Here is a 19242-nt window from a genome sequence, read left to right as displayed (position 1 = left end):
CATAAAAACTGAGCGGAGGTCATTGTATATAGAGGAAAAGCCCTCCACAGAAAATGGAGCCTTTGGAGGGCCGGTGTGGGGGAGATCTATTATATACAGCAGCCTCGATGAGAACATGAATTGCTGGAATCAGTTTGAGGTTGTCACTCTGCAACGAGTGTTGGAGAAGATGATATCAAAATGGTTGGGAGGCCAGAAAAAAAAGGAAGAGAGAATGCTTATGAAAGAATTATCATAAATTTGCACAAATTACTAGGTATTTCACACTGCCTATGAGACATAATTCTTGATGATGTAAGCTCAGTGTCTCAGACTTGACTCAAGACTCCTCTGTTGGAACTGTGTGAGTATTAACATAAAGATAACAAAAAGATGCTCATTTGCATGAGTTGAGAAGCACTGCTTCCTCTGTCTTCCTACAAGGCAGAGAGGGATGCAAATAGACTGGCTTCACAGAAGTCAAAAACCATATTCTTCCTTGTGTCCTTCCTCTTTTTTCCTTCAGGAGCCCTCCCCTGAACTGTATGGTGCTCCTCATAAGCCTGCATTTACACTGAAGCACGGGGTAAGGCCACAGTGACATTTTTTCCATATGTGAAGATACGGACATTTTTTTCCACATCTAGGTAGCCTAGAGCAATACTGCAGGTAACCCCAAGGCAAAAGAAATCTTCCAATAACCTGCCACAGGAGGACGGGCACAGGCTATGGGAGATCAGCAGAGGTTCAGCCACCGAAGGAAGGAGAGAAGTTAAATATATAAAAGTAGGCAACCGACATGGCTGCTAAGTCAAAAATCTCCTTCATATGGTAATAGACAGCTCTAAGGTTAAATGTATGAAAATGTGTATTTACATGAAGGATGAGGAACTGAAAGTATGCCCTTTGGAAGAAAACAAAGAAAAGTGTATAGAAGCAGAAATACTTGTTTTCTATTTTTTAGGAAGATGGTTTCAAAAACAGCAAAAGAGCAAAACTAGAGTCATCACCATCTGTGATCATCATCTGCAGGGTACTCTCTGACTTTGAGACCCTTCCCTCAGGTGTCCACCATGCAGGGCTTGGTACTGCTCTCTGATGTGCTTTAAAAAAAAAACTGAAAATATTTGTTCAGATAAACAATGATTTCAATATGACTTAAAATCTTACATGTGGAAAAGCCCCACAAAATGACGTTAAAGTTTTCTCAAAGCACCAGCACAGTGCCCTGGAGGAAATGGCTTTCTCATGTGCTCTACAAGTCATAAAAATTGGCCCATGTCGGAGTAAAGGAGGAAGGTGGCCAAGCTGGATGCACAACTCTGTAAAACAACTGCTTGGAGAGGCAGTGCCCAGCCCCACGTTAGCTGACATGACTCTGTGTAGAGTAGGTTAGTAGACATTCAAACGCAAAAGGGTTAGTCAAGTTAGTTGGCTTTGTACCTTCTCCTATGAATGGGAGGCTTCTTTATACCATCCCCCAGAACTCGCAATGAACTGAAAATGAATCATGGACAGTGGTCAGCAAATCGAATGGAATAAAACGAACAAACGGCAGCTGAAGAATTATTATCCCCAACACACAAATAACAGAGGGAATGGAAATGCTGAAGAAAATACAAAATGAAGTACGAAAGCAAGAAAATAATATCTCTCTCATACCATTTTTTTTAAGAATTAAAAAAAATTGAACAGGTACTGACAGTGCTGCAGCTTAGCTGCTGCCAAACCCAAGTCAGTTTTAAGTTTAGATTAGGACAAACTATTTGACAGCAGCTGTTAACAGCCAAATTAACAATGGCTTCAGTTTTGCAGTGTTTAGTCCATCAGAGAAAAATGCAGTCATTTCTTTTCCCAGCCATGAACATTAACAACACTGCACTGTTGTGAAAAGAGAGATACTTAACATCCACTATGAATGTGAAGAATTAGCCAAGGATGAACATCCCTTTTGTGGCAGCCTTGCTAATCATCTTTATGTCTTTAACAGCAACATGAGGACCAGCCATGAAACAGATTTGAGGAGAAAGGTGTAAAAGGAGGAGAACTGGGTCTATTTTCACATTTTATTTGAGATGGTTGGATTTTTAAAATACTTTCTATGAACAAAATTTTATCCTTCCCCTCTTACCAACAGAAAATCTGTAACACCAGGAAAGATCAAATCATAAAGAAGGTGGCTTTTTAGGTGGGCTCCTCAGGTCCTACACCAGCAGCTCTGTTGAAGTCCAACCCAGCTGCCTCCATAGGCAATGGAGAGACCTTCTGGGGGTTGGACAGGGGCTGGAACAGGCTGAAAGCTCCATACTCCGATGGGAATCACTTTTTCTTTGGTTTATTTAGCAGCTATTGTAAAAGGCAACATGATTCCCCTCCATATCCTGCTAGTGCAATCCTGCCCCTCTCCTTGGGTTGGTCCTTGGGTTTGTTCTGGTGGCAATTCCACCTTTGTTGGTTAAACGGCTTCTCCATTAATTAGCAAGCTGAAGGGTCAGAGAGGTGTCTGACAGGACAGACCTTAGATAAGGCTTGCACTTCATGTGACTTAATTTAAAAGGTTTTCACAAGTCAAAGATATTCTCCTTTAATTGGAAAAGTAGACACGAATGAAAGAAATGCTCAGCCAAACATCCCAATTTTAACTCATCTGCATGACAGTCACTGCTATGGGCTTCACTCCCAGCGTATTTGTTCGTGCCCACTAAGCAACACAATCACCAACATCACAACAGCCGTGTATGAGAACAGAGAAGAGAAAAAAATAATTCAAATTTCTTTGTATCAAAAGCATGAAAAAAGCAGGAACAAAACAGCAGCTAAGACCCATCCAGCTTTTCTCTTCTAATTAACCTATGTGACAGCTAGTCTTATGAAATGGCAGCCGTATCTGAAAACATATGAAAATAATTACCTTTCCTTTACTCAAATTATCTTACATTTACAATAGATGTAGTTTCCCACATCATAAATTGCCTCCAAATCCTGATGCTGAAGAACTTAACTCCATCTGTTAAGTATTAGCAGTAATTGCTAGCTATGCAGCTTATTACTCTCAGAAATCCTTACATAAGAGGCCCTACACTTAAAAATAAATCTTTTTAAATGAGTTTATGAGCTTATGGACTCACTGTATCATAAACCAGCTTATATAACTGCTGCTGATTCTGTTGCATCTTTACACGATAGGTATTGCTTTATTCATTTAAATATCACCTGGGGACCCGGAAGGAAGTCCAAAAAAGGTGGCAGTAAAAATGATAATAAAAGTAAATAAAAAACCACCTTTCACCCTGTGTTACCCTGTAGGTTCTTTAATGCTTTTCAGTATTAGCTTTAAATGGTGAAGGGTTTATAACCTTCCTTTAGCAAGACACACAGCTCCTAATGTGCCTGCACTTCAAAAGGGAGATGCCCAGCTCCCACGGGATCATCCCAGCTGCCCAAGAGCTATTTACAAGCAACTCGTAGTCCATGGCTGGGCTTTATGGCATCGCTCAAGGTTCAGTTTAGCTTAACAGCAGATCTGTGATAAAGCAAGGCTGCACCCCCAGGGACAGGGCTGGGTCTCGATGTGCAGCCTCCACCTGATATATACACAGATATCTATGTATATGTATATATACTTATGTATATCTCGGGACACCTCCAAAGCTCAGCTGTGCCTGTACACATGAGGCACAGCAGGGGTTGGAGAGCCCAATGCTCAGGTTATTTTTTGTGCATATCTTCTATTTCCATTTCAGCTCTAGAAAAGGATGCCGTTTCTTCTCACGGTCTTCTCAACTTCTCATGCTTGACAAAAAAGTCTCACCATCATTCTGCTATTAGGACCTTCCCTACTGAATTTTCTGAAAGAACAAAACTGCAAACGGAGAATTTTCCTGGGCATCTCCAAGAATGCTGGGAATGTGTTTTAGGTGGTGCTGTCTATGAGAGACTGGAGTGAAACCGATTCTGAAATTTATCCAGAGTCACACGGGAACTATCCAACACTATCCACCACAACTACCCTACATTTAGCAGCCTCTGTTTAATACCTTGAAGCCCATACTACAAGTCAGAGTAACAGCACTGCATTTACTTTGTGGTCAATGAGATTTTCCTCTCCAATAATTCCTTTAACAAAACCCTTCATATAGAAAGGAGCAGTGATGATTCAAATGGAAGATCTGTTACAAGGCATTTCCATCCGCTTTAATAAGCTTTGAGTCATTCTTTCTATGCTCTGGAAAGCTGAAGTGTACTGCAGTATTAAGCACTTTCATCCTGAAATTTTATTAAAAAAAAAAAATGTATGTTATGAGATTTTTTTCACTCTGCTAAGTGAAAAAAAAAAAAAAAAAAGAGAGAGAAAAACATCCCCACTTTTCCTTTTTACTGTATCAAGCACAAAGCTCACACGAACGTGCACGAGCGGGTGCAAAGCAAAGCAAAGCAGCTCTTCACTCACCTCCTCTGATTGATTTCTGCTTCATTGGTGGCGTTCTTCCCCGGCCCCCAGCTATGGCGACGGAACGGGGACAGCGGCCGCATGGAGTTTCTCAAGACGGAGGAATGCGGGGGCACGTCCGTGATGCTGTCCAGCTCCTCTTCCGTCTCGCCCGAGCCAGCGGCTTCACCCTCTCTTCCCTCCGTGGCCACCATGTTAATGCAGCTTCCATCCAAACTGTACCTGTCCTTGGGCCTGATGAAGTTCAGCGGCGGTGGGAAGGGGAGGGAGGTGTCGCTGCCCAGGGACGAGTTTCTTTCCAAGGACATGGTGTCGTCGGCAGAGGAACTGGAGCTGGTGACATCACACACCGACTGCTCCTCTTCGGGATGCTGCGGCAAAAGGAGAAAAAAGGAAAGAAAATTAAAAGCGAAGCTAGATAAATGCATTTAACGTTTTAAATAAACGCAGATATATTTATTTGTGATATTTCTTAGTTGAGAGCATGAGGCAAATTAATCATCAGAGAAGGGAGACATTTTGTTCTGGTTTCAGAGGAGGTTGAAGTGCTCTCTGTTGTTACTGTGTCTTCCATCTCTGGGTCCTGTCAGCGCAGTCCTGGGCTCCCAGATGTGCCTTTTTCTTCACTTTATAGCATTTCACAGGGAATCCTGCTTCCAGGAAACTGCATCTCCAGCCACTTCTACCTGCAATCCCCATCCCCAACCACTTTCCATTAAGCAAAAAGTTTAACACCAGGGTTTGCAGCATTTTCCAAATCCAGCTATAATTGAGAAATACTGTTCCATGGGATCAGCCGTGTTGTATTACAGGTCTTGATTCATCCTGCAATTTTGGGTTTAGCTTGCTCCAAAAGCAGTAAGCAGAACCCAAACCGGTTCTCCTTGGCACGGGACCACACGCTGACAATACAGCCTAAAAGCAGCCTCTGCTTATCCTGTGTTCCCCACAGCTAGTAGAAAAGACACGATGCTTATGATATCACCTTCAGTCTGAGATGGTGTTTGCCCCAGGGACTGATGTGGAAAGTTGCCATTTATTCTCCTGCACAGCCCTGTGCTGCATCATTTAAAATAATAATACGCAGGGTGATCTATCAGATCGTATATAACGGTCTGCTCACCAAAGCCAGGGCGGGTAATTGCCTTCAAATCGCTGGCTCGCCAGCTCTCGGTGCTGCATTTGGCCAAAAATGCCGGAATATAAAGTACAATTCTCGGAAGGGAGACGGGCATTAGGAAACGGCCAGGGATGGGACGAAGGGGAGCGCCACGGCCACACGCCTGCCCGCGCCAGGGACCCTTGTTGGCACGAACCTGAGCTAAAAGCTTCTGGCTGAATCAAACACAAAGAAACAGAAGTGCTCAGAGTGGTACCTAGTAAAACATCTCACTGTTTAGAAAAAAGCCCTAGTCCAAGTTTGGCTGCCTATTTTTTCACCTTTTCACTTAACAGACGCACAATAGTGTTGTTAAGATGGTTTAAACAGATGCTGTCACACTATTTCCCCCTTCTCATCCATCAAAAAAGAAAGAAGAAAGAAGTAGCACTCACAGCATGACACTCAAGAACACACACACTTTTTAAACACTACACATTAAATGATAAAAATACACCCATCCAACCCATTCATTTCACAACAAGAGATGTCGAATATTAATGGTGAATTTGTGTAAGTAGGCGGGTAATGGTAAAAAACTGCAAATTTAACATAATGGGTTTGACACTCATGTAAAAGGTTAAAACAAGGGAGAACGAAGCGGATGCCCTGTAAAGTTTTTGATTATATTTGGCATGATGCAAGATAATCTGATATTTGTGTGACTCATGGTGAGAGCTTACTGAATTGCTTAAATCCAGACAAATTAAGTAGTCATTATGTGGATAATACTACTTCAGAAGAGGAAACAGTCTGCTTTGCTTTCCTGAGACTAAGGAAAACACTGTTAGACTTGGGGGCAGCACAGCAGGAGGAGAGAGGACGACATGGCACCAGTGCCGTGGAAGGACAGGGCACTTGGCTAATATTAGAAGTTGGATGCAAATATAGTGAGAATATTGCAGAACACCAAGTTATGTATTTGGGCATCAGCTCAGAGTAAAGAGAGGAGTTTTTATGCCTCAGATAAGATGCACTGTTCCAGTTTAAAGCTCAGAATGAAACCTCTTCCCTTGCAGGGTAGCTTCAGGTTTCGATCATCAAATCACAGTTTGAAGAGAAATTTAAGAATGTGAAATATAGGTGTGCTGTTTGAACTTCCACCCTGAGCATCACACAGACTACAGAAAGCACTGTGCAACTTGCTTGAACTTGTGAACCTAATTTATTACTTTTAAAGTGTTTGACCATCATTTAAATGATGTCTTTCTGAAGCAAAGCAAAATAGCTGGTACAAAGGAGCAGGACTCCGGAAAATGCCAAGTCTGGCTGACATATCTAAGAAACATCTATACTAAAGACACCTCAAATTAATTAACTATCTGGCCAAGTGCCAGTAGAGACGCTTTGCTGTTAATCCTGTTTTAGCAAAAGAAATACTGTTCGTAGAAAAGAAATGGATCTTAATTAATATTAAAGAAATACTAATTTTCTTCAAATTAGACCAGCTGCATTCAACTTCTAATTACGACCATAAAACTTATTGCTGAGAAAAAGCTTTTACAGACATGCTGTCAAAAACAGTTGTATTTAGTAAGAAATTGTAAGAAAATATGACGTAGGATCAACAAAGAGCCTATGCTCCTCTTTATGAATAGGAGTAAGAGAAATCACTAGCATGCAGCAATGGGGAGCAAATAAAGTAAATTCTTTAGCTAAATCCCTTCTTTTGTAGGTCTCGAGAAATGGAATTAAGAAAAAGTTAAATCAAAGTTATCGAGTTTTGAATCTTTGATTAAATCAAAGATTTTCTTAACGACAATGTGCAAAACACTATATAGTGTAACAGAATCACCTAGTCATATTTACCTATAGCTCCATGTTCCTCACAACAGCAGCGACCCATTAGCTATTTATCACCATTTTTATGATTTGGACTGGCCCCGAATATCCTCGTTGAAAGCTGCTCTCTTCAAACATTTATCCCCTTTCGCCTTTTTTTTCCCCCTTTGAGAAAAAACAATTCTAAGAAAAATAAATACATAAACACATAAATCTTTCCTATTTCCTCCATCAGACTGAAACAAAGGCGGAAACCAAATGTGAGCTCCAGCCCTGTCTTTGACAATGAGCTGCAGGCTCCTCGCTTCCCAAGGGAGCCGCTCCTGTGAATCACTTCCCAAGGGCCCATTTAAAAACGTCCTCGAATGCTGAATTTCGGTGGCGGGTTAAGAGCTACGACGAGCAAGACCCATGGGCTACGCCCCAGGAAATTACAAGATGGCTGTGAGAAATGACCTTCTGCTGCATTAATCACTCAGGCAGGGGGTGTTGCAAAGTCTGCATAGGCGGCTGCTCGGAGAAGGAGGATGACGAGGACATGGGAATGAAGCTGGGGAATGATGCACAAAGCATGACATTTGCTGGAGCCTTAGAACATGCGTTTGCAAGTGATTCCTGAGTCTCAACAGCCGCCTCCGAAGTATGAAAAAGCAAGTCAGGATTTAATCCTGGAGCCCCCTGGGCCTGGGTGTTCCCCATGCCTATGTCCCTCCAAGAAAACCAGGAGCTCCCATGGACACCAGGTACCTAAACATCAGAGCCAGCTTAAGGCAGATATCCAGCCTCAGCACACCCCAGCTCCTTTGTGCCCTGAGACACAACCAGCACTTAAAATCTATAAATTCCAAGTGATGTTTATGGAAGCAGCACATTTTATGGGACACCTTGAACAGGCAATGGCTTATTCCATCAGTTTCCTGTACCAGTTAACTCTGAATTAACAGCTATCCTGTCACTGCTGTCACTATGCAAAACTTTCTAATGGAGGAAGAGTGTCTTGCGTAATAAAAATACTCTAAAAGGAGGCAGCTCAGCTCTCAGCAAACATAGGAGAAACAAGAGCATGGAAGAGCAGGTGGTAAGAGCAAGAATCGTGATACGCAAAGATTTGAGATTCTTTGTTCATAAATATGTCTGCTCTCTTCTCAGTTTAATATGAGAACGGTACTATTTCACAGAGATAACCAACTACAACCAAGAAATGTATCTTATAACATTTTTGAAAAGACAGATTAAATCCAGTTCTTATTTTAATGGATGTTAAAAAAATACTTTTAACACTCATTTCCACCAGCTGTGCTCTGGAGTTTAGAAAAAAAGACTGAATTAAAGAACAAGCTCACAAAGCTAAAGAGACATTTCTGGTTTTATATAAATAGCTGAGGAAAAGGTACACGGATGAATTCTGAGAAAGGAGATGAGGAATCAAGTTGAGTTAGTCAGCAGAGCAGACAAAGAAAAATGTGACTGAGGTTGAGATCAACTTTGAATAACTTCCTAAACTCAACTCATGAACCTTTTGAACTTTCCTCATTTCTGGATGAAATCTGCAATCCACCACATGAGAGCACTGCGAAGGCTGCCAATTTAATAAAAGATTTCCCTTTCTATAAAGAAAATAATTTCCTCACTCTGTCCTTTCCTTTCTCCATTGGCAATGGAGATCTGAAGATGCACTTTCCCAGCAGCTCTTTCTGTTCCTCATGGCACTCCTAACACATTGGATCATCAATGCTTTCTAAGTTTTGAAGGTCTTTTTTTTAAAATCTTTGTAGAAACAAACTTGTTTTTCCATAAGAAATGGAAAAAGCCAAAATTATGTGTAATATATAATTTACTGTGTTCTCACAGGGCTCTTACCCATCTCCTTACCATCATTAAATCAGACTCAAACGGCAAAGTCTCTTGCCTCAACTCATGTCAGTCTACACAAGGAAACGGAAGACCGTGCTCCACCAAAAGGCCTCATATTCCCAAAATCCAGGATCCCCCAGCACTTCAAAAGAAAGATGGGAAAGGGTGAGGCTGGCAAGCTTTGTGCCCTACCACATTGGCTCGGGATGACTGTACTGTTCATTTATAGCACATGAGATCACTTAGTCCAGGCTGTGGTGTTTCCCGTCCCGATGGAAAATATTCACCATCATCTGATTTGCCTTAACCAAGGAGAACTTTGGTGTATTACGCATATTTCTCTGAAAACAAGCGTGAAAACTATATCCAAATTTTTTTTTTTTCAGAGTAGGAACTCAGCGTTACAGGTAAGTTTGAGGTAGCTAAAACTATGCAGATCTTAAGTGGAAGTTTCCACTGAGCTTGGACCAAAGTCCATGGGTTGACTGCAGTCAAGGAGGCTCATGGCCTGCTTCAGTCTGCAGCACTGTACTCTTTCTGGAAGATTATTTCTAATCATTTACTTACCGCAAGAACTATCAATTATAAGCAAGATTGTTAAAGAGAAAAACCTGGCTGCCCGTAGAATATATGCATGGATGCAAAAAACATAAAGACCAAGGGTCAAATTTGAAGCAAGGCATCACTATTGAGGAGGATGATTCTGCACCACAGTTTGCACCAAGCCCTCCCTCCCCTTCTCATCTGTAAGCAACACAAAGGGTACAGAGATGACTAAGGTTAGCAATGAATTCTGTTGTTGATCTTGAGCAAACTTGAAAACATGTTCCTTGTACTTGCACGCAAAATGGTGTGGTATGTTGTCTAGGCAACCCTAGAATTGGCCTTAAGTATTTAAAGTGAGTGTTTCCTTCCTATGAAGGGAGTTGCATTGAACTGACAAAAAAAAAAAAAAAGATTCTTTTGTTACAGTATATGACTTTGAAGGTGCTAGTGGAGAGGTCATTGCTTTCAGGAATTGCTTTTCTCTGCTGCATTAGCTAAAGATGGCTCTCATACCACCTGTGCTATCCCTAATGACCTCACAAGAAAGTCCAATTTTTCAACTCTTTCTCTAATGTCGGATTTACTTTTGGACAGTCAAAAGGACTTTCATCTTTTTAACATCAGGAACTTGCGTACTTTTTGGTATTCGGCTGCATGTAATTGTAGATTACTGGATCCTTCCGACGGATTCTGTTTCACAATAATCGCTACCAGGTTTCTAGAGAAAGAAGCCACCACTGAAACCAAAGTTAACCAAGCTTGCAAAATGGATTTATAGAATCAGGCCTCAACTTTTTAACCATATCCCAACCACACTTTCCTACCTTTCCAAAGACAATGTCTTCCATCCCATCACCAGGCAAGGGGAAGAGCTCGGACTCGCTCCCAGACTCTCTTTTAAGGACTCCCTGTGATGAGGCACAGACGCTGCTCAGCCCATCCTCCAGGAAGCTTTCACATTCTAAGGGAGCAAAGCAGAAAGAGTTATAACGTGATACTCTCCTTTACACACATATATCCAGTCTTATAGACCCAGTAAATTCAAGGATTCAAAGATAAAAGTAAAAACAGCTTTATAAATTTTGTTCATTTCCCCAAAATGCAGCTGAAAATTTTCAGAAGAATTTATTCTAAAATTAAAATGCCTTTTTAAAGGCTTTTTATGGATCACTGAAGCACACTGTGTAAACAGAAATTCTCCATTAAAATGCCATGTACACTTGTAGCTTAATGCACCAATAAGTATACTGCATATCAGGTATCCCCACATTGAGAATAAGAGGATGTTTCCCATTGACTGCAGCAGCCGCAAAATTAGATTCATATTGCATAAATGTAAAATTAAAAACAATCAATTCCCTCTAACTTGTTAAAGCCAAGGTGGTTTTAGTGCACATCAGGACCATCTGTTAATTCTTTCTCCTATACTCCTGGCTGAAAAAGCAATAGCATAAGTTTCATAGCCAGATTTACTTTATTAAGATTCAGAATTAATTTATTTAAAAAAACGTTCCCAAGCTCCAATTACGCTTGCCAATTAAACATAAACATATTGCATCTCGCCTTTCTTATAAAGTGCTCCTAGCTGTCTGGATCCGGGTAATTAGCAGTGTGGAAAGAGACTAAAGCTCTTCAGAAAATCCTTTCTCTCAAAAAACCTGAACAGAAATGTATTTGCATCAGTAGCGTCTGCTGCAGTCTCACTTTTTTTCAGCCTGCAGGCAAAGGCATTAATGACAATTTTGGCAATAACTGAACATTCTTTTCTCTCTGCTAAACTCACTGCTTTCTTTCTTTCTTTTTTCATTTTAAGAAAGGTGCTATTTTTTGATCTGCTCTAATCTAAATAGACACCACCAAAACATGCTTAGGTCCCTGGAGAGGAGCCAGGGCAGTAAAATGTCACTTCGTTTTTAAATTACATCTGATAAACTTGATGCTTGGCTGTGTCAAGCTCACGCGCCAACACAACGAGCACAGATTGGGGAAGGGCAGCTTGAAGCCACCTTCTTCCTTTCACTATCCTTGACTGGCCCCAGTTCGGAATTGTGCCTGACAGCAGCTGGAAAATCCCGCTGTCGGAGGAGAGAATTGTCAAGCCAGCTCCATGGCTGCTCACGTTGGTGCGGCTGCAATCCCAAATCCGCATGCCTGGGAGAGGCGGAACACCGGCCGGCCCAGAGCTCCCGTGGAGAGCGAGGGCAGTGGGAAGCAAAAGGAGGAGGACGAGAGCGGTGCCCCACGTCGGGCGCTGCCGGGAGCGGGGCTCTCCCGGCGCCTCCGTCACTTGGCTCTGGTTGGAAACGCCATCATTCCAGCGAGGAGTTTCCATACCACGGAGCCTTGGAAAAGCAGTTATTGGATGAGGTGTGCCTGTTCCTCGTTCCTTTTCCCCCCGCTCGGTAAACCTGGAAAATCTGAACTTCTTTTCCATAATCCAGGGGGATACGGGTGGGGGAAGAGGAGAAGGTGAAAAGAAAAAGAGGAAAAAGTGCAGAAGAGACGGAGCTGCGGGAAGGGAGCCTGGCCAGGATGCCGACGGTCCAGCTGGCAGCGGCCGGAGCGTGTCCACAGCCCAGACTGCAAAACAAAGGGGCTGGAGCCACGTTCCAGTGGAAAACTAGCGGGGACGCTCCAGATGTGCCGATGAACGGATACCTCACCCAGGCAATAAATCACAACGGGGGAAGGCCCTGCAGGATGAGCAAAGGGACAGCACAGGCTGGAAGAGGAAAGAGGACATGAAACAAAAGGGTAGGAAGTCGGGGAAGGAAGATGAGGAGGAGACAGAAGTGGGGGAGCCCCGCGCACGCCTCTCATCTGCCCTGAGAACTAAGTTTCCAAGCTCCAGGGTTGAGTGGATACCTCACTTATTTTGAGTTATTCTGAGTATTTTTTGTGCTTTCCATCATGCGGGCGGCTTTCTGCCGTTTGCCTTGAGCGGCACCTACGCTGCACAACCCGGAGCGCCGTCGCTCGCACCCGTGACTGGCAAGGCCCGGAGACGGCCGGTCATGACAACGGAGCCCAGGATGGGCTCCTGCGGCGCAGCCCGGGATTTAGAGTGCAACTGTGCTTATCTAGTGTTCCTCTCTCGAGATGTGCATGAAAAGAAAACAAAGATGGTATCACGCTTCTGCACAAATGCAGAGGCAAACAAATCATGGAGTAAGACGCCTTAGGAAGAACACTTCCAACCAACTTTCTAAAGCAGGTTTTCCAAAGCCTCATGTCTACACCTAAGTTCTAAGTCCTCTAATTCCATGCTGATATCTACACATGATAGATGTGTATCTTAACCCTTAACCCCTTAAATCATGCGGGACAATCTGAATGTCAGCTGTATATTTTAACAGCATACCTGCTCATATAATACATACTATAATTCTATAATATTGCTTTATATTAATTAGTAAGCATTGATCTATCTGAATATATGATAATATATTCACATGCACACATGGCAGTTTGCAGTTGAATGAAATATATCAACTCTAGCCTGAAGAGTAGACCAGAGGTGAGTAATATCTAGGGAAACAAGTAGAAAGGAAGCAACATGCAATACTGCAAGTCGCCTTGTAAAACACCCCTGAAAAAGATATTCATCATGCATGACTGTCCTAAGCATAGCTTCTATCTTAAAAGCAAAAGAAGTGTTTATTTCACTTTGATGGAAGCTAGAGAGCTTTTTACCTGGCATATATCTCGCGTCAGGTACCTACAATATCATTCCCCAGCCTATACTCTGACAGATCAGGTTTGAATTTCACACCCACACTCAGTGATTTAATCCTTTCATGTCTTACATAAATTGAAGGAGATTCAGGTGAGACCCCCACTCTAATTGCTGTAAGGAAAGGAAAGCATCTACTCCGTGAAGAGTCCAAAGTCACTGTTAATGGCCCTGATAACTTACTCCACTTTGTTTGTTTTAAATATCCATAATTCAATGAAAGGAAATGCTTTTTTTCCCCCTTATCTTTGACATCAGCCCTCTTTGAGGCTTGCCAGGCAAGGTTTTACTGTCCCTGTGGAATAGACAGGGGACAGTAGCCAGCATCCACGGTAGTGAGCTCACTACCATGAGTGATGGGCAGGGTGTGGGAAAGATGGCTCTGAACAGCCTTCCTGCTTCCTGAAGCCTGGAAATCATGGGAACGTTTAGAGGGAAAAAAAAAAAAAAAAACCCAAAAAAACAAACCACTTATTTGGATCTAAATATGGATGTGGGAGTCTAAGTTTCTGACTCTTTTTTTTTTTTTTTTTTTTTTTTTTTTTTTTTTGAATCCTCAATTTTGGCTAGAAATCATGTCTTTGTTCCCTGTCAGACCTTTCAGTTTTATTAAAAAAAAAAAAAAAAAAAAAACTGTTCAAAATACCTTAAATGCACAGCTATTCAAGAAGGTGACATACCATTCAAGTCACTATAAGTCAAACGCTACTACCATGAGCTAACAATGACTTCTTATAGATTCATTACACTTTTTCTGCTGCTTATGTGTTTTTTCCCCTGAGGTTAGAGTGAACAAAAAAACATAAGAAAAGTGAGGAGAAGGCTTGCAAGCAAAGCCAATCCCCAGGTTGCTTTTCTGTTTTGCATGCAGAGAGGTGAGGGCGAAGCAACCCCGCAAGACACAGCTCACCTGGAGACTCCCGGGTCCTCCTGGGCTCCAGCAGTGAAGAATCCGGGCATGGCTCTAATGAACACCAGCTTTCCCGGTTTATCTGAAAGAACAGAAAATACTAAATCAGAGAAAGCCTCTTCAAAAGCCTGGTTAGCTTCTTCTAAAACATAATTCTGTATCAACCAGCAGCTATGTAGTTACAGGCTTAATTTTGTCCCACTAAGAATCTCATAAGTAAATTAGGATATTTTTAACACCACTAAAGAAATCACTAAAACAAGCTTCATTTCTCAATGGAATGTATCGTATCAATGTGGCTTATGCCCAAGGCAGGTGCTTAGAGGGAGGATGAACCAATGTTTAGGCTACTTTTTTGGGATTCAGATGACCTGCGTTCGATTCTCAGCCCCACTTGAAGCGTGACTGCAGGTAGGATTTGCCATGGAACACTACCCGCAGACCAGCAATTCCTTACCATCCCTCTTGCTGTAGTGATAACTGCTTTAAGGACAGAGGGGAGCTCTGATAATGTGGAAATGGAGGCAATCAAAGCACACAGGATTTTGCGAGAACTAAAAGCATGTGGTTCATTTGTCTTTGCATGTTTGCATCGACTACAGTGATGCTTATGTTAGAAAATGTTAGGAAACCCCATTCTACCGCTACAACACATCACATGGTTTATTTCAACATCAGCTCTTATCATCTCACCCCATCCCTCAGCCTCTCCGTGACTTCCAGGCTTTCAGCACTGATGACTGATCCACTCTCAGCCCTCCCTCCCTGCGTGTTGTCTCAGCCTGTGCTTCACTTCTCTTTACTTGGGATGTTTTATGCAGCATCTTCCCTCTGAAGTTTTTCTAACTGCCCACAGTGCTTGGCCCAATCCAGCTTATGTTTTCCTCTTTTTTTCTTCCCCCACCCTGTACTTTTTGCCACTTAACTAGTTTTTGAATTTCCCAGTGAGACAGTTCCATTTCCTCTGATCCCTGTCAGATTATCATCCTCTCCACGTTCTCCTTTGCTCTCCCATGACACAAAATGTGGTTGCCTCCTCCTTTTTCCTTGAAGGAACCCTTGGGTCCTATGCTTGACCCGAGTGCCTGCTCTGAGTAATGACTAATGACCCACATCCATCTCCCCTGCGCTGCCGAGACCCTGGACCTCATTATTTACCACCACTCTATGGAGTGCCTTACGCCTGGCTCATCCTCTTAGCTGTCTAGCGAGGTGGCCCTTGCCAGTGCCTCAGTGACCTCCTCCTCCTCACCACCTCTCAAATCAACACTGTTCTCCAAGATCTGTCACCTCCTTTCTACAGCACGATTTTTCTTCGTTAGGTTGTGTCCTCCTCCATACTCCCGTGATGACAAAGTGGGGCTGGAAGGGCCCTTGACAGGTCGGCTAGTCCTTTCCTGCGGCTCCAAGCACAACTATAAGGCTATCAAGAGGCCTTGAGAGAGCAGTGAGGATGCCGTGGCCTTCCTAGGCCAGCAGCGCTTGCTGAGGGAGACAGGGAAGCAGCAAACGGAATCTGTGATGGAGAAATACAAGACAGAGACTCCCGGGAGGGCTGAAATCCTCCTGCCCCAGTGGCAGGAGGCCTTGAGTGACACCCACGACACCTTCCCCACTTCCAGGCTCCTTGGGCACACGGGCACCGAGGGCCACTTGCCATTAACTGTCCCGCAGTTCTTCAGGTCCTTGTACGGACACCCACCTAACACCCTATTAGACTGATAGGCACACACAGATCCAAGATCCTGGTCTTCCCTGCTCCCCTTCCCACACACTCACACACGCCCACGTCACCACCCTACCGCACACGGGACGCGCTTCGGCCTAGCGCCTTCACCAGTCCATAACGGGCCGGCGTTACGGGAGGCTGGGAAGGACGGAGAGGTGGCCCAGAACAGGCTGGAGGTCGGGGAAGGACTTTGCAGATATTAAAAAGTGAAATAAAGGTGCTCACTCTTAACTGCTGCAGGGACGTTGTAGCTTACATTTCAGATTTGCTCGATGGAAGAGCTGCCGCGTTAGCATTGCACAGGAGGGATCTGGTCTCTAGCAATTAAACTTCACTACAGGATTTATACAAACTTTTCAGTCTGAAAAGGGCACTAGAGGCAGGATCAATAAATATCACGTCAATATTCTTCCAAGCCAAAGTAGAACCTATATTGAAGCAAATATCTAACATTTTCTTGAAGGCAAATTTAAAGGTTCGGTGTGAACCCATATAGTGGTATAAATGTCAAATTGCTTAAGCTCATACAAATGAAGGAAACACCTGTTTCAGATATGAAATCAAATTCTGACTCTTTACTGGTTTGCACCTTGCTTTCTCCTAAGCTGAGTCTGACTTTCCTTACCTTAACCACTATGGTTCCACCCAACTTATAGGAATTTCCCCAGTTTATATTGATAATCAGTACTGGAGAACAATAACCAGGCGTTCTGTACAGGAAAGCAGCAATCAGCAGAGAGAAGGCAAAAATAAGACTTAAGAGAGTGTCTAGAGCCTATGAAGTGATTGGTGATAGAATAAATTAAACTAGGCTGAATTTACATTATATTTTTTTGCCTTTAATAGAACTAGTTGAGTCATTTACTGAAAATGCATTATAGACATTGGCATTTTTTCAAAAAAGATTCGAATATTTTTCCCATTACCCAGCCAGTTCTATCTGCTGCCCTGCGACTTTGCCAAGTACTGAAAATGTCTGCTTTTTTTCTACAACAAAAAGCAATGAAAGAGCAACATTGCGGTTTAATGCCCTGGTGCTGCACATATACCTGACTACATACAAAACAAAGTAGTAAGAAGAAAAGTACCTTAAGTAGCCCTAATTGAGGAATAATTATTATTATTACCAAAAGGCAAACAAAGGAAACCACTACTATATACAAGCATTCCCCATGCCAAAGAGCCCAGACAGGATTTGAGGGAGGTTTACAGCACGCTCTCAGGAAACTGGGTGGTCCACATTTACTTAAAACACAGCGAAAACACAAAATCCAGCTCTCCTCTAGCCTCATCCTCCTGCTTATAGTTGCTCCGGGCCAGGGAAGAAGCTGCAGCCTGCAAAGGCTGTGCAGGAGACACAAGTACCTGAGCTCCTGGGGGTGGCAAATGCACAAGGGAAGCCATCAGAAATGGACTTTTGCAGAAATGGGATTTTACAGACCCACAGGCATCATCTGTAACAAAACTATCTCCCTTTTGCCCATTTCACCAAGTCTGCCAGCAGGACGATGGGCTGAGGGCCACGGAGGACATTAAAAAACCCCAAATTTCCTCTCTGCCCGCATTGATTACAGCCCATGGCTTCTGGGCATCCTGAATATTTGTGGCTGGCGCAGGGAGGATGAAGCGGCATTGGGATGGCAAGAAGGGACGTGAAGCAGTCCCTGGGAACAGAGCTTCCACACGCAGCTTTTGGAAAGCTGCCAGGAGAGAGAACGGGCTGTTTTTCCATGCAGAAGCCTGCATGTGTTTATCTGCAGCTAAGACGCCGAGTGAATCATGGAAGCGCATCCCCAGATGCTACAATGCGAGTCCCCGAGGATTCTGCATGTTCCTGTGAAGCACCAGCAGACTAAACGACCAGACAGAGCTTTAAGACACTGACTGGATTTTGCTTCTTGCGCATGCACATTTGTATTTTCCGACCTCCAGAAATGTTTTCATGCAGGCATTTAATTTGAAACTTGAGGTGAGACTTAATATAATTTCCCCTCTTTGCAGAAAAGGAAGAAACTAAACAATCTGCAAGGTAAAAGGGGCTGCTGCGTTTCCTGTCGTGTGGAAGGAGGTACCCACGGGGGCAGCCCCAGCACCCACTTCCCAAAGCTCGTGATCAGCATCAGCCTCTGCAGAGTTGCCCTGGAATAACTCAAAAATGAAGAAATAACCATGGAAAAGGCCTCTTCCCCCCCCACACTGGTTTTATTTCATCTATTCTGATCACACTTCCCCTTCCATTTCACAATAAAGAAAACACCCCTCAGAAAAAAAGTCCATTATTTAAAACTTTGCAGTTGTCAACCTTAGTGGTAGCAGTATAAATGAAGCATCTTTGAAGGACACGGAACCAGATAATTGTAACTTTCATTTCCCAGCAAAACTCTGGAGATTCATTTGCCTTCCGTATTGTTTTAACTTTGCCCTAAATCTACAAGTTTCCATTTCTCTCCCTCTCTTTCTTCATTTTTTTCCCCAGCTTTAAACTAAATTCTACCTTGCAGCTAAAAAAAGGTACTACTGCAGCAAGGAAAATATTTAGCATAGTAATTTTAGCTTGCTTGGTATATCATTAAGCACTTGCACAGTGCACTCCACACTAATTAACACTAAGAAAGATTAGAAATATTCATGAAAGAACAAAAATAGCATGGAAAAAAAAAGGACTTTTTACCATGACTGTAGTCATAACTTTGTTTTTCAATTTTAATGCAAATCCTAACTCTTCTTTCACCGTTCCAAAGGATTTCACACAGAATACTATTTTCATTTAAGTAATTTATTCACATAAATGGAATTATGCAGGACAAAGTAACAACACTTGCAATTTTGCAACTGTTTCCATAGAGACTTATCTTCCACTCTAGGCATATGCTACCTCCAGCCTTTTACCTTACAGGCAATGACCCTGGTGACACCTTATCAGGACCCCAACTACTCAAGTCAGTCCGAACTGGCCTTGCCTACATATGCTAAACACATCTCTCATTCATATTATCTTTCCGGGTACAAAATCTGCATTCAGACAAACTCAAAAACTTCCAAACAGACCATCGTGTGTTGATGCTGTTTTCAGTATTAAAGGACAGTGTCATTTCAGGGC

At 42.8% G+C, this 19242-nt stretch overlaps 1 protein-coding gene across 1 annotated transcript in view; it reads right to left on the bottom strand.

The window, feature by feature from the left end:
* Positions 1-19242, bottom strand: part of AKAP13 (A-kinase anchoring protein 13) — a 158670-nt gene that overhangs the window by 39718 nt on the left and 99710 nt on the right. Inside the window, exons 9-12 of the mRNA XM_088538629.1 lie at positions 14414-14495; positions 10595-10731; positions 4430-4800; positions 1423-1476 (exon numbers count right to left, since the gene is read on the bottom strand). Coding sequence (XP_088394755.1) covers positions 1423-1476; positions 4430-4800; positions 10595-10731; positions 14414-14495 — 644 coding nt within the window. The remainder of the gene's footprint in view (positions 1-1422; positions 1477-4429; positions 4801-10594; positions 10732-14413; positions 14496-19242) is intronic.

The sequence above is a fragment of the Tinamus guttatus genome, unplaced genomic scaffold (assembly GCF_059628265.1).
Source record: "Tinamus guttatus ecotype Peru unplaced genomic scaffold, ASM5962826v1 Tinamus_guttatus_pri_ptg000004l, whole genome shotgun sequence".
Taxonomy (NCBI): domain Eukaryota; kingdom Metazoa; phylum Chordata; class Aves; order Tinamiformes; family Tinamidae; genus Tinamus; species Tinamus guttatus.
The sequence above is the reverse complement of the archived record's forward strand: the minus strand, read 5'-3'. Positions and strand labels throughout refer to the sequence as shown.